At 50.8% G+C, this 14,478-nt stretch overlaps 1 protein-coding gene across 1 annotated transcript; it reads left to right on the top strand.

Annotated features, from left to right (window-relative positions):
- Positions 1-3,237: 3,237 nt before the first annotated feature.
- Lzts1 (leucine zipper tumor suppressor 1) lies at positions 3,238-10,904 on the top strand. The gene is made up of 3 exons (XM_051169884.1): positions 3,238-3,741; positions 6,173-6,976; positions 10,227-10,904. Exons 1-3 carry the CDS (start codon positions 3,397-3,399, stop codon positions 10,890-10,892), a joined length of 1,815 nt encoding a protein of 604 aa, XP_051025841.1. The 5' UTR covers positions 3,238-3,396; the 3' UTR covers positions 10,893-10,904.
- The last annotated feature ends 3,574 nt before the right edge of the window (positions 10,905-14,478 follow it).

Raw genomic sequence — 14,478 nt, 5'->3', positions numbered from 1 at the left:
TTAAAACATTTTTTTAATTAGTGTGCAAAGCTTGGATGAGGTTGTTAAACAGTTTACTTCCCAAATCATGGCTACCAGTGGCATAACTGAAGATCCAAAAACCAAGTTGATCATGTCCTTTTCAGAGTTCGAGGCCACAATTACTCGTCTCTTTTCCTCCCTTGAACCATCTCTCACCAAACATTTATTCCCATCTCTCCATCAAAAGCACTCTTTTTTATTTGTTTGGTTTGGTTTGGTTTTTGTTGTTTTGTTGAAACAGGGTTTCTCTGTGAAACAGCCTTGCTGGTCCTAGAGCTTGCTTGATAGACCTGGCTGGCCTGGAACTCACAAAGATCTGCCAATCTCTGCCTCCCAAATGCTGGGATTAAAGGCGTGTGCCACTCCCCTAAGGCCCCCAACCCCCAGCTCAAAAGCACTCTTGTCTTTGACACCTGCACGTGAGCACATCTATTGACCAACTCTCACTTGCAGACTTACTAACAGCATCTGGGTGAATCCCTGCCCTTCCTCACTATGGGAGCTCTCTTGATTTCCTTCCTCTGTCTCTCTCCTTCCTGAGCTTGCTCCCTGAACCCATCCTTGGACTCATCCGTCTGCATCTGAATAGCTCCTTTATCAGCTGTCTCTACATGCTGTTACAATTCTGCTTCAGTCTGCCTACCTGTGATGTCATTGCCTACCCGCCATGGGGGTGTGGCCCTGCCCAGTATATAAAAGGACAGACCTACCTCGCCCCTCCCTCTCTTATCCCCTTACTCCCTCCCCCCCCCCCACCCCTTTCTCTCTTCCTGTCTCTGCTTCTGTCCTGTCTCTGTCTCTGTCTCTGCTTCTGTCTCTGTCTCTGTCTCTCTCTGGGGTACCCCTCCCCCCTTTCCTTCTCTCCCCGTGCTCATTTAATAAACCTCACATAATATCTGTTGCCTGGCATCTTATTATTTTATCATCTTATTTTTTAAATGATCACACTAACATCTTTGGCCTGTAAGCCTGCAGCTCCAGTGCCTCCCTCCTGGCCTGCAGCCTACCTCGTCAAGGCTGGATGCCCAACAGGTTTTACAAACGCACAGTCTTAACAGGCCCCTGTTCTTTGTGCTCTTTCCCTCAACTCACCTGCCGTGGCTGGGCTTCTGATCGGTCCTGTTTCAGTGAGTGACAAATCGCTGCTTCCGGTTGCTCCATAAAAAAAGTAACATTTTAAAAAGTTAATTTTCGATGTTATTGATTTGCTTTATTCTCTCTTTTTCTTTTTTATTTATTTTGTGTGTGTGTGTGTGCGCGCGCGCGCGCGCGCACACACACACACACACACACACACACACACTAGGGATAGAACCCGGGTCCTTGTGCACACAAGGCAACTGCCGTACTGTTAATGGAATTTTGAATAAAGCCTGGACTCTGGCCGTCCCAATAAGCTAGGCTCTGCCACCCATCTCCAGTATAGCAACTAAAGAGACAAGCACTAGTGAAAGCTCAAAGGAGATTTATTTAATGTGGTCATTGCTGGGAGGAGAAATAAATGCAGAGTGAGTGACACTCCTTTTCTAAGCCTGTCTTCAGAGTAGCTGATTGGAGGTTTGACTAGAAGGCTAGGGGATACACATAGTTAAGTAGTCCCCGTAAAGGTTGGTTTCTCTTTCTCTCATTCACTTTACCAAATCCTTTAGCAAATCCTCTCAGACCAGCCTTGAAAGTACATGTAAAACAGGTTCCCTGCTTCTTCAGCCCAACTGCACCCATCCCTCAAACAGCCCCTCAGTAACCTCTGGACCCAGCTGCCACGATGGCCTTCCTCAGCACAGGAGGTGCAGCTGTCCCTGGCTTACATCACTGGTACTCCTTCTTTCTGTCTTGGTCAAGCTAAAATCCCGGAGGTCGCCCAAGCTCCCTGCTCCATGGCACCTTCCGCCCGCCGTTCCTTCTGCAGCCTTCCCTGGCGACCCAGTGGCTCTCCCGTGAGGATGCTATCTAACCTGGTCCCAAGGAGCACACTCTGCCTTAAGCACTCAGGCCTTGGGTTCTTTTAACTTCTTGAAGCTTTGGCCTTCCCAGATCCCCATGGCCTGCGTCTCAGTTTCTGGAGCCCTCTTCTCATACAACTCCGAAATCACTGTGGCTGTCTCAGAAGGCCGGAAACAGGATAATTTATGAAGAATACAGGCCTGTTCAGGGCACAGTTTTGAAGCCTAAGAATTTCAAGGAGGGTAGAGTATTCGCAACTGGACAGGTCCTTCTTGTTGTAGAGAGGGGTGCTCTTCATGGTCCTCCCCTGAGGGAGGGAGGGGGTGTACAGGGCAGCAGGTTTCCAGATAGAGCAAGTATCCAGATGCATCTTTTTCCTGCTCCTGCTCCTCCTCCCCTTCCCCCATATTCCCCCTTTCTCCTTTTCTAAAAAAGACAAGTTCTTACTATGAAGCTTAGGCTTTTTCAGTCTTTTTTTTTTTAAGATATATTTATTTATTATTATGTATACAGTGCTCTAGCTGCACATACACCTGCAGGCCAGAAGAGGGCACCAGATCACATTATAGATGGTTATAAGCCAGCATAGTGGTTGCTGGGGATTGAACTCAGGACCTTTTGGAATAGCAGTCAGTGCTCTTAACCTCTGAGCCGTCTCTCCAGCCCAGCTTTTTCAGTCTTTAATTTGACATGCAGCCTAGCCCTGAACTCTCCATCCTCCTGTCTCTACCCTCCAAGTTTTCGGCTTATAGGCATGTGCTTACAGACACGTTGGATGTCCAGGACTCACTTTGTAGACCAGGTTGGCCTTGAACTCATGGAGATCCACCTGCCTCTGCCTCTTGGAGCACTGGGATTACAGGTGTGTGGCACCATACCTGACTGGAGATTGAATTTCTATATACAAATACTGAGGGGTCCACCTTAATCCCAGCACCCCCTGGGCATACAGAACTCTGTCCTTCCCCCTCAATCCCTCTACATAAGCATCCTGACTTCTTAGCATAATACATAGAATGGGTCCTGTAGATTGGGTATGGACTGTCTATCCATATGATACTGTGTATGGGTCCCACAATTATGTGCAGTGCCTCAGTTTCCAATGTATGCCCAATGCAAAGGACAACACCTCCCTCTAATATCAGAATGATAGACTCATAGACAAAGCAGAGCTAGAGTCTGATCTACACTTCTCTACCATCCAGGTTTCGTGGGAGGAATAACACTCCTGACATCATCATAATGACAGTGCTATGCCTGGATCTGTGACCTCTCTGCTTCTCTTCCCAGGTCCATGGCTCTTTCAGGCTCTGAGAAGACTTTGCTCTGACCACAATCCCCTGGCTGATCCAGGCAGGACTACATTTTGCTGCTACAGTCTCTCCAGATCCCTGGTCTATCCTGCAGGCCCTGGGCTACGCACGTGTCGCCATGGGCAGTGTCAGCAGCCTTATCTCAGGCCACAGTTTCCACAGCAAGCACTGCCGCGCTTCACAGTACAAGGCGCGCAAATCCTCCCACCTCAAGAAGCTCAATCGGTACTCGGATGGACTGCTGAGGTTTGGCTTCTCCCAGGACTCAGGGCGTGGCAAGTCCGGCTCCAAAATGGGAAAAAGCGAAGACTTCTTCTACATCAAGGTCAGCCAGAAGGCCCGTGGCTCCCACCGCCCAGACTACACAGCCCTGTCCAGTGGGGATATGGGGGGCCAGGCCGGGGTAGATTTTGACCCAGGCACCCCTCCTAAGCTCATGCCTTTCTCCAATCAGCTGGAAATGGTAAGTGGGGTTCTTTGACAAAGGCCTTTGGGTAGGAAGGGGGAGGAGATTTGGAACAGCATGACGAGTGGTAGGGATGGATGCCCAAGCCTTTAGATCTCCCAAGAAGCCACAGCAGCAGCGGTGAGAGTGGAAGTATTTGGCCTCACTGCAGAAATCAAGAGTCTATCCCCTAAACCAGAAATCTCAGGTTTGCCCTGCAACAAAAGGCAGAGGGGAAATTCAAACATTTCTGAACATCGCTGGGACATAACCTCCATGGTTCAGGTAGACCAGATGGCAGAAAGTTTACAGGCCAGGGAAGAAGAGAGGCTCTGTTGTCCCCTGGAAGAGTGGACGGATGAGGGTGCTCTCTGGGGGGGTGTTATGGAGGTGAGCGTTCTTCCTTGTGTCTCTGTCCTACCTGTGGCTGGAGAAAGGCCCTGGGGTCTTGTTCTTATCAGATGGGCAAGAATGCCCACAAAGAGCTCCGGGTGTTCAGAAATCGAGCTCCTCCAACAGTCAGGTCTCTTAAGCCTCGCTAGTGCACACTGGAAACAGTTCACCTGTCCAGTCTCCATCCCCCACTCTGTGGCAGAGTCAATGGCTTAAAAGCTCGGGTTAAAAACCACTTACCTGGGGCTGGAGAGATGGCTCAGCGGTTAAGAGCACTAACTGCTCTTCCAGAGGTCCTGAGTTCAATTCCCAGCAACCACATGGTGGCTCACAACCATCTATAATGTGATCTGATCATACTGTATACATAATAAATAAATCTTAAAAAAAAAAAAAAACCAATTACCTAGACTCTTGGGAGCAGGAATGTCAGTGATCTCAGTGTTGTTTTCTTTCAAATCATAAAATATCTGCACAGACACGATGAGATATCTAAGCATAACAGTCATTTGTGTTTTGTAGACACCACACACACACACAAATAATTTATGCACAAGGCAAGACCTCCTAATGTGTGGATTTTTTCATTCTGGGCATCTTGTCTGGATTCAAACCCTTGTAGATTCTGGAGCATTTCAGATCTGAGATTTGAGGACCTGGAATGTTCAAGCTAGAATAAGAAGGATGCCCATGTTTGTACGAAGCTTTCTAAACAAAGACTTTGTGAAAGGCAGGGTTGTCCGCTGAGGGAGACTTCAAGTTTCAAGAAGGATTGTTAATCCTAGTGGTCTTCCCACCTGGACTGGAAGTGGTTAGTGGTTTCCAGTGTTATGCTATATTTCAGTGGAAGAGTGAGGGGAAGGAGTGATGAGCCTGCTGTCCTTACTGCGCCATTCCTTGGTCCTCATCCAACCTCTGTAGAGGGCTGGGACCAGGTGCACAGTGCCTAGGCCATCGCTGAAGACATTCTTAGATACTGAGCTTCTGTCTCTCTGTGTCTCTCTGTCTGAGTCTCTCTGTGTCTGTCTCTCTGTCTGTCTGTCTCTGTCTGTCTGTCTCTCTGTGTGTGTGTGTGTGTGTGTGTGTGTGTGTGTGTATGTGTGTGATGGTTTTACTATGTAGCCCTGGCTTCCTGAAACTTACTAGGTAGCCCAGGGTGGCCTGGAACTCACAGAGGTCTGTTTGCCTCTGCCCCCCAAGGTAAGTGACTAGAGGAGTGTACCATCGTGTCCAGCCTTAGAATGTGTATATGTACCGCATGTGAGCCTGCTGCCCACAGAGGCTTGAAGAGTGGGTCAGACTCCGGGGAAATGGAGTTACACGATGGTTGTGAGCCACCGCCTGAGTATAGAAAATAGCATCCAGGTCATCTGGGTGAGCAGCCAGTGGCCATAACCTCTGAGCCATCTCTCCAGCCCGGCAGCCAGTGCTCTTAACTACTGCCTTCAGCTCCCTCAGCGGGTTTCTTAAGAGTCATGCACTGAGGTGGGTGAGATAGCTCAGCAGTTGAGGGCTTGCAACCAAGCCTGCCAACCTGACCCCTACATGGTGAAAGGAGAAGACTTAAGTAACTTGTCCTCTGATCTCCATATGCATGCTATGGTATGTGTGTGTAACACACACACAGACATACACACATACACACACATGCACACTCACACATATACACGTATACACGTGCACACACATGTACACACACATATACACACACACATGCGCACACACATATACCTACACATACATGCGCACACACATATACACACATACACACATATACATACACACATACACACACATACACACATACACGTATATACACACAAACACACATGTACACAAGAAAGCTCTTCTATACCCAGCCAGTCTAGAGCTAATGACAAGGCGTGCTGTGGCTGCCAACCAAGAAGGGTGTCCCGTGGGCTACAGGCTCAGGTGGGCTCATGAGGGTGGCACAGCGCCCCCTACAGTGAGAAAAGGTGAGATGCGTGTGGCTGGAACCCTCAAGTCTCCGGTTGTTTTTTTTTTTTTTTTTTTTTTTTTTTTTTGCTTCCCCCAGAATTCAGATAAGGGGGCAGTGAGGCCCACTGCCTTCAAGCCTGTGCTGCCGCGATCAGGGGCCATCCTTCACTCTTCGCCGGAGAATACCAGCCACCAGCTTCACCCCATGCCCCCGGATAAGCCCAAGGAACAGGAGCTGAAGCCAGGCCTGTGCTCAGGGGCACTGTCTGACTCAGGCCGGAACTCCATGTCCAGCCTGCCCACGCATAGCACCACCAGCAGCTACCAGCTGGATCCCCTGGTTACCCCCGTGGGGCCTACCAGCCGTTTTGGGGGTTCAGCCCACAACATCACACAAGGTATCATCCTTCAGGACAGCAACATGATGAGCCTGAAGGCTCTGTCGTTCTCTGACGGGGGCAGCAAGCTGGCTCACCCAGGCAAGGCGGACAAGGGCTCGTCCTGCGTGCGCTCCCCGCTCTCCACGGATGAGTGCACAGTCCACGAGCTGGAGCAGAAGCTGTTGCAGAGGGAGACCGCGCTGCAGAAGCTCCAGCGCAGCTTCGATGAGAAGGAGTTCGCTGCCTCCGGCCAGACCTTCGAGGAGCGGCCGCGGCGGATCAGGGATGAACTGGAGTGCCCCGAACCCAAGGGCAAGCTCAAGACGGCCTCCTCGCAGAAGAGCCAGCGCACGCAGCAGGTGCTCCAGCTGCAGGTGCTCCAGCTGCAGCAGGAGAAACGGCAGCTGCGGCAGGAGCTGGAGAGCGTGATGAAGGAGCAGGACCTGCTGGAGACCAAGCTGAGGTCCTATGAGCGGGAGAAGACCAGCTTCGCCCCCGCGCTGGAGGAGACCCAATGGGAGGTAAGACCCCCCCCCCCAATCCTGTCAGGGCTTTGCTGATAGCCGGCCACATCAGGCAGTAGCAACACTAAAGTGCTCAGGCCAGTGCTGCTAAAGAGACAGCTTTATGGCCAAGGAAGAGACTCCTGCATGAACTACCACCAGCATGGGGGCTGCTTGGTCAGCTCTATGTTTCTCGCCCTTCCCGTGGCCATGTCTTCCCTATGGCCCTCAGTCATTGAACTGACTACCTTAGTCTTTGATGGGAAAGCCAAAACCTAGACAAGGGAGGCTCTCTGCCAGGCTGCCTGAGGGCTGACCTCACTTACAGGACACTGGAAAGATGCATATTCACACGTGTGTTTATTGAGTCTTAGGGCCAGAGAGAAGGGATGGGTCTATTTGATGCTTTGGCGGAAGGAGCCCTCAGTTCCGCCATCAGTGATAGGTCTCAGCGATGAGATTGCCCCTGCTTGCTGAGGTGTAAGTGGAGACGCTACTTGATAAGCTGAGATTTAAACATAGGGCAGGGAGAAAAAGGACAAACATGGCATTGCACTTTGGAAGGAATCCTGTCAGCAGGACAGCAGCTTTTCCCTCTGAGCAACCCCACCGTGGGCCAGGCAGGCAGGTAGGGTATGTGCACATCAGTGCTGTCGTTCACTCCAGAGGAAAGTACGGAAGGAAGGATGGGCCGTTGTACTATTTGTATGGATTAGCATCAGGCCTGCATGGGGTGGCCCAGCAGCAGCAGCAGCAGCAGTAGCAGCATAGCACTGACTTCCGGGAGCTCCCCGCCCTCACCCTGTGAAGTGACAAGTAGTCACAGGAAGGGTGAGGAAAGGGACCTTTGGTGCATCTCAGAGATAAGCAGTGAGTGTTGGCCTTTGTCATCCACCCTTATGGTCCGGCCTGGAACTAAGCTGGACATAGCCATGGTCTTGTACCCACCTTGGTTAGTCAGCGTTCTTAGCAAAACAAACCAATAAAAACAGTTCTAAATAATGAAAGAAATATTGTTTGATAAACCCACTTAATTTACAGAGAATTTAGAATGTGCCATCTTCTTTCATCTAGTGCTTACAACAACCATACTGTAAAGGAGGCATGTTACAGTGTTTTGGTTTATAAGTAAGGGATCTGACACACAGATTTGCTATGGCAGCAAATGGCTGGTTAAGTGACTTGGTTAACATCTGCTATGTATAAAAAGATCAATGCTAGGATTTAACTCTAAGAATGTGGAGCAGAAATTCACATTTTTATTATTTATTAAGGGAAGGGAGTGGCACATATGTATGTTGTGGCCCAAATGTGGAAGTCAGAGGTCAACTTTCCAGAGCTGTTTGTTTGCTTGTCTGTTTTCTTTCCACCATGTGGGTCTCAGGGATGGAAGTCAGCTCATCAGGGTTGGAGACAAATGTGTTTATTACCCTGTGAGCCATTTTGCCCTCAGCATCCCCAGACTTCAAGTTTGTTAATTGCTTGTTGCCTCTTGGCTAATATGTGCCAGCTTCACCCGGTGCATAGTGACCCAATCCAGATGCAAAGCCTGCCGCTTTGATGCGACTGTGTCCTGGCTCCCTCTGTCACACTAATGTGGGCTTGGTGTGGGGGCTCAGGCTTTCTTTTTTCTTTGTCATGACAGCAAAATGCACAAGGCGCGCAATTTACAAAGAGGAAAAGGTTGTTTCGACTCACAGTGCTGGCGGTTTCGCTTCATAACTGGCTGACTAACACGCCCTGGTTGCTTTTGGCCGGTGATGAAACGGCTTGTCCTGGTGGGAGGGTGTGCGCATGCAACTGTCACCTCATGGGCGAGAAGCAAAGGAGAGAACAAAGAATGGTCCAGGATCCCCTTCAAGGGACCACTGACCTACCACATTCCACTAGGCCTCACTTATTAGAGGTTCCACAACCTCGCACTGGAAACCTTTTTTTTTTTTTTAATAGAATTTTATTATTTATTTTATTTTTTTGTATGTGGATTGGTGTTTTGCCTGTATGTATGTCTGTGTGAGGGTGTCAGATCTTGGAGTTACAGACAGTTGTGAGCTGCCATGTGGATGCTGGGAATTGAACCCGGGTCCTTTGGAAGAGCAGTCAGTGCTCTTAACCGCTGAGCCACTTCTCCAGCCCCCCCACACTGAAAACCTTTAAGGTGTGGGCTTTGGGAGATAGGCAAGATCTGGACCTGGCCATGTCAGGACATTCTGTGCTCTAGCTGTGCACGGAGGAGATGGAGGTGAGGCTCTGTGTTCTCCTCTGCATTGGTCAGTGTTGTACTGAGAGCAAAGAGGGAGCTTTACTGGAAGAGAAAAAGAGGAAATACAAGGGCATTGGCCTCTAGTTTGGTTCCAAGAGGCCATTCTATAGTGCCAAGGCCCTGGCCTTCATTTGCTAGTCTGATTTTTCTCCCTCGTCTTCTTACATTTTTTAATTTTAATTTTTTTAATTATTATTTTTGTTTTTTGGTTCATGCTAGGGATCAAATCCAGGGATTCATGGACTTTTTTTTTCTTACTTTTTCTTTTCCTTCATGCTTTCTTTCTCTTTTTTTAGTCAAAGGTGAGGAGAGGGATCTGAGACAGGCTTAACATGCATAGGCTGGTGCTGGTGTATACCACCACCCTAAACCACATTATGACCCCATGTAATATTTATCACCCCAAAGAGCCAAGACCCCAGAGACACAGTGATCTGATTTCATTGTGCTCTTGGCCCAACTTTGATGGCCAATGGGTGTCGAAGTGCTCGCAAAGCCAGGGAGGAAGGAAGACCACAGTTCATCGTTTGGCAGATGCGTATTGGATACTGCCATGAGCCAGGCTGTATGGCTAGCCTTTGGGGTGCATGCAGCAGGTCGCCATGAAATGGTCCTACCGCAGAGGTGAATGCAGGGGGTGGATGCATGCAGGGCTGAGGTATTTGGCCCCCTGAAGCCAGTATCCCTGGTGTTGGGGTGAGGTATTTGGCCCCCGAAGCCAGTATCCCTGGTGTTAAGGCAGATGATGGAGTGGGAACAGTAAGCAGAGTAAGCCATTGACTGTTTAAGTTGTACATAGCTTTGGGTTTGGGCATAGGCTGCGATCTGGAGCCGGAACTGGAGATGAGGTAGGTAGTTGGAAATCCACGCACGACAACTGCGCTCAAGGCAGCCTGTCGGAAGCAGCCTGAACCCTTTAGGAAGTTCACATACGACATCGTGCTGAGGATTATGCCAATGACCTCTGGCACTGACTCTCACCTGTTCTCACCCCGCCCTCGGCAGGTGTGCCAGAAGTCAGGCGAGATCTCCCTGCTAAAGCAGCAGCTCAAAGAGTCCCAACTGGAGGTGACCGCGAAGGCCAGCGAGATCCTCAGTCTGAAGGCACAGCTCAAGGACGCCCGGGCCAAGCTGGAGGGAATGGAGTTGAAGACGCAGGACTTGGAGAGCGCCCTACGCACCAAGGGGCTGGAGCTGGAAGTCTGCGAGAACGAACTACAGCGCAAGAAGAACGAGGCGGAGCTGCTGAGAGAGAAAGTGAACATCTTGGAGCAGGAGCTGCTGGAGCTACGGGCCCAGCAGGCTGCCGCGCATCGAGACGCTGTGTCCCTGGGGCCTCTGGGGGTTGGCCCCACTTTCTCAGAGGACATCCCCGCTCTGCAGCGGGAGCTGGAGAGTCTGCGCGCTGAGCTGAAGGAGGAGCGGCAAGGCCACGCCCAGATGTCCTCCGGCTTCCAGCACGAACGGTTGGTGTGGAAAGAGGAGAAGGAGAAAGTGATTCGGTACCAGAAACAGCTGCAGCAGAGCTACTTGGCCATGTACCAGCGCAACCAGCGCCTAGAGAAGGCCCTGCAGCAGCTGTCCCGAGGGGATGGTGCCGGGGAGCCCTTCGAAATTGACCTAGACGGAGCTGACATCCCCTATGAGGACATCATAGCCACTGAGATCTGAGGGGTTGCCCAGGGGACGGAGGGCTTGGGGACTGGACACACCAGAACGCAGAGAGGGCCTGAGCCATTCAAAGAGGCTTTTTTTTTTTTTGAGCCCCTCTTGACAGAAGCCACCTCTGGGGCCCAGATTCCCCAGTGGTAGGTCGGGGTGACCACACAGCCTTTCCTCCCCTCTTTCCTTTTTCAGCCTCACTTAACCTGCTGCTTATTAAACCTTGATCTCTGAACCCCAGGCTCTTCCGGAGATATGTTCAAGGAGTGTTACATGATATAGTTGAGGTTTCCCTCAACTTTGGTCTCATTCATAGTGAGAAAGGCACTCCATCAGGGAAGGGAGCACCTGCCATACAGGCCGAATGGCCATCCCAAACCAGAAGCATCTTCCCTGTCGTCATCCCCTGGGCATACTGGGATGCCTTGGGAATAGAAAGAAGCCATGAATAACCAGAAGCCTTGGGCACTGTCTTCACTGCGGCCTTTTCTTCTCTGCCTGTGGAGGTGGAGGGGTTGGGTTGCCACCCAGCTTAGCCAGCAAGTCGGGAGGAAGGCATGGATGGACAGTCCTGCATTACGGAACCTTCACAGGCCTCAAGAGGCGGTGGTGAAGGGAGAGAAGCAAGGCAGAACAGCAGAGGCAAGTCTAAAATGAGCCGCACAGCCCCTGTGACCTCAGTGGTCCCTCTTCTTAAAGCCATAGACATTGGGGTCCCAGGTCAGGCACAGGGTAATGACACGAGGCATAGATTCCCAGCTGTTCCAGGGGAGCCTCCTCATCTCTCCAGGCCTGGCCAAGGCAGGGGCTTCCCTAAATAGTTAGTTCAGTTGGACAGCAGCCAAAATGGAATGGTTTTTCTTCCTGAGCGTCAGGCTCTTGCTTGAGCCTGGACATCAGTCGTCTCCCTTGCCTATAGCCCACGTCAGCAGCGTCTCTTCCCCTGTAGCCTCTTCAGTGCTCTCTTCTGAGTGTCCATAGATTGGGAAGGGTCACCAGAGTGCTGCAGTCCAGGCGGGAGAGATACGGGGTGCCTACAGAGAGAGCCTTATGAATATCCCAGGCTACCTACTCTCTTCCCTTCTGTGTGGAGCCTCATGTTGTAAAGAATCCGTCTACAGAGCAGTGTGTGACCTGGTGAGAGCCTGGACTTGTCTCTTGGAGATAGTGCAGAGCTAGGGGCCAGAGGGAAGTACAGTTACTTCGTTCAAGGAATTCTCTTCCCTTGCCTCCCCCCTTCCCTTCTGTATTTTCCAAAGCAAGGCAGATCAAGCAGGCAGCCAGGCTGCTCCATATTCTATTTTTGGTTCTTACCACAGCTGTTGTTGGTAGGACACCCAGCCCTTGCTGAATTCCTGAGCCATGTGCTTGCCTGGTGGGCGGGATCCAGGGTATGGGAGATGTAAGGGAGGCTCTGGGTATTTGGCAGTCCAGGAACCAAGCCGAGTTCTACCTCCCTACTGCTGGCCCTTGGAGTCCCTGGGTGGACCCCTGCTCCAGTAACCTTGTCTTCCCTGTGTCTGCAGGCTCGGTATCTCCCCTGTAGGTGACAGTGCTTTCTGTCCCTGGGCTTATCCTGGGCCTCTCCTACTACTGACTTTGAATGACTCCCGCTGTTTTCTGCTGTACCATTGCCAGTGGTCACATGCTTGATTTAAACCTGGAATCTACAGGCCAAAGATGACAACCCCCATTGGCAGGGTCATACCCTCCACCGAGGACAGGTCACAGCCCAGTTACAAAAGTCCCATGGCCTTCAGTCCTTTTGTTTTCCTACCAGTCTGTGCCTTGTTTGAGTTCTTCTTCCCGTTGAAACTGTCCAACAGAGGGAGAGCAAGATGGGGGTTAGTGTCCCCCTCCCTAGATTGGAGGACGCCATCCTTTGAAAGAACAGCCGGTAAGCCCAGTGCTGTGCCATGGAGTCCTTGCCTAGGAAGAAGCAGGCGCCTGTGCCTGGGGACTGTGGCAGTTAAGCACAAAGCTTGCACTCTGTTATCTGTATGGGTGCCTTCTGCTCACAGGGGGTTTTGCTCAAGTCACTGCCTGGTGGCCCTGCCCCAGGTTATCTTTGAGACCTGTGCCTGGGACTTGTCCAACAATTAAAGAGGGCAGACCACCTTCCAAGACTGCTATCATCCCAAGATCCCAAGGTAGCTCCAAGATGCAACTGTGCTGTCACCTAGTAACCTTGCCTTGCTGTGGGCTTTCCTTCCTTCTCTGCCCTAAGGCACTCTCACTACTTGTGGTCCATGCCTATGTCGGAAGGCTCAGGATGAAGAGTGACGGAGCAGGGACTCCAGTGTGGCAAGCGGCCTACTGTGCTTTGTCTCCCAGATCTCTACTGTTCCCCAGAGGTGCCGGGTCTGGGAATGCTGCTGCTTTCTGAAGAAAGAACACTGGCTAGCATCGCCTCAACCAGAAGGGCCTGCCTCCCGTCCTGTAGTGCCCAGAACCCCGTGGGGCACCTCCTTGCTTCCTTCTGTCTTGCTCAGTCCTCTAGGTGCACAGGGCAACATTTGTGGGGCTTGGCATCTCTGCTCTGAGAGATACTTGCTGATTCTGTTGTCCCTGGCTCCAGCCTGGGCTGTGTCTCAGGTGAGAATGTTCAAAGGAAAGCCTGGCTGGATTAGAGGGTATCCTAGGACCAGAACTCTCCTCAGATGCCACATAACAGGCCGCAGAACCCCTCCATGGAGCCTGGTGTCCGCTTTTGACCACTCTGGAGCCCTTGGCAGAGGATGGCTTCAGATGGACTGGCATTTGGAAGACTGTGTACATAGCTATTTTTCTCTTCCTTGTTTCTGGTTTGCTATGCTCTTGATGGCTTCATTTTGTTTTATTTTTGATGTTCTTTGTTGGCTCTGTAAACTATTTCTGGTAATTTTATGATTTTTATTTATGAATAAAGAATGCCATTTCTCATGTCTTCACTTTTCCTTTTGTCTCTTAAGCTAATCTCTGCTCTTCTGCTGTGATGTGGCAGGCGACTCCTGGTGGCCTCTTCCTGTGGAAACAGAAAGGCAATGTCCTTTTGTGCCAGTTGTGGTCCTTACTTAGAGGCCGTGAGGAAGGCAGTTCTGGGGTGTGGAGAACCCTGCTCTTGTCAGTCTAGTGTTCTTACTTGTGACATGGGTCTTGGGCTCACCATGAGGAAGGAGGGAGGGGGACCAGGGACCAGTGACTTCAAAAGCATGCCTCTTCCCAACACCAGCCTCTCAGCACCCCCTCTACCAGCTGCTTGCCCCATAGCCAGTCTTTGGCGGATTGCATGTGGCTTTTTGGCAAGGGACTAGAGTAACTATTGCTGTCACTCCTCCAGGCCCCTAGGTGGGAATGCTGTCACCACAGCTACCATCTGTCCTGTCTGCCTGGTACTAACTATTCTACCTGGTTCACCTTGATGGACCTTTCTTGTTTTGGGTTCAGATCTTAAGCCTCAAAGATAGCTACTATGGTAACAGGTGACAGAGAGACACACAGAGAGAATTAAAGGCCTATGGATAAAACAATGCCTCTGGTAAAGGAAGGTCAGTAGAGACTGATGCTGGGGAAGGCGGTCAGGTCCTCTTCCTAGCCCCAGCTAGACGTGTGCTAT

The sequence above is a fragment of the Acomys russatus genome, chromosome 27 (assembly GCF_903995435.1).
Source record: "Acomys russatus chromosome 27, mAcoRus1.1, whole genome shotgun sequence".
Classification (NCBI taxonomy): Eukaryota; Metazoa; Chordata; class Mammalia; order Rodentia; family Muridae; genus Acomys; species Acomys russatus.
The sequence above is the reverse complement of the archived record's forward strand: the minus strand, read 5'-3'. Positions and strand labels throughout refer to the sequence as shown.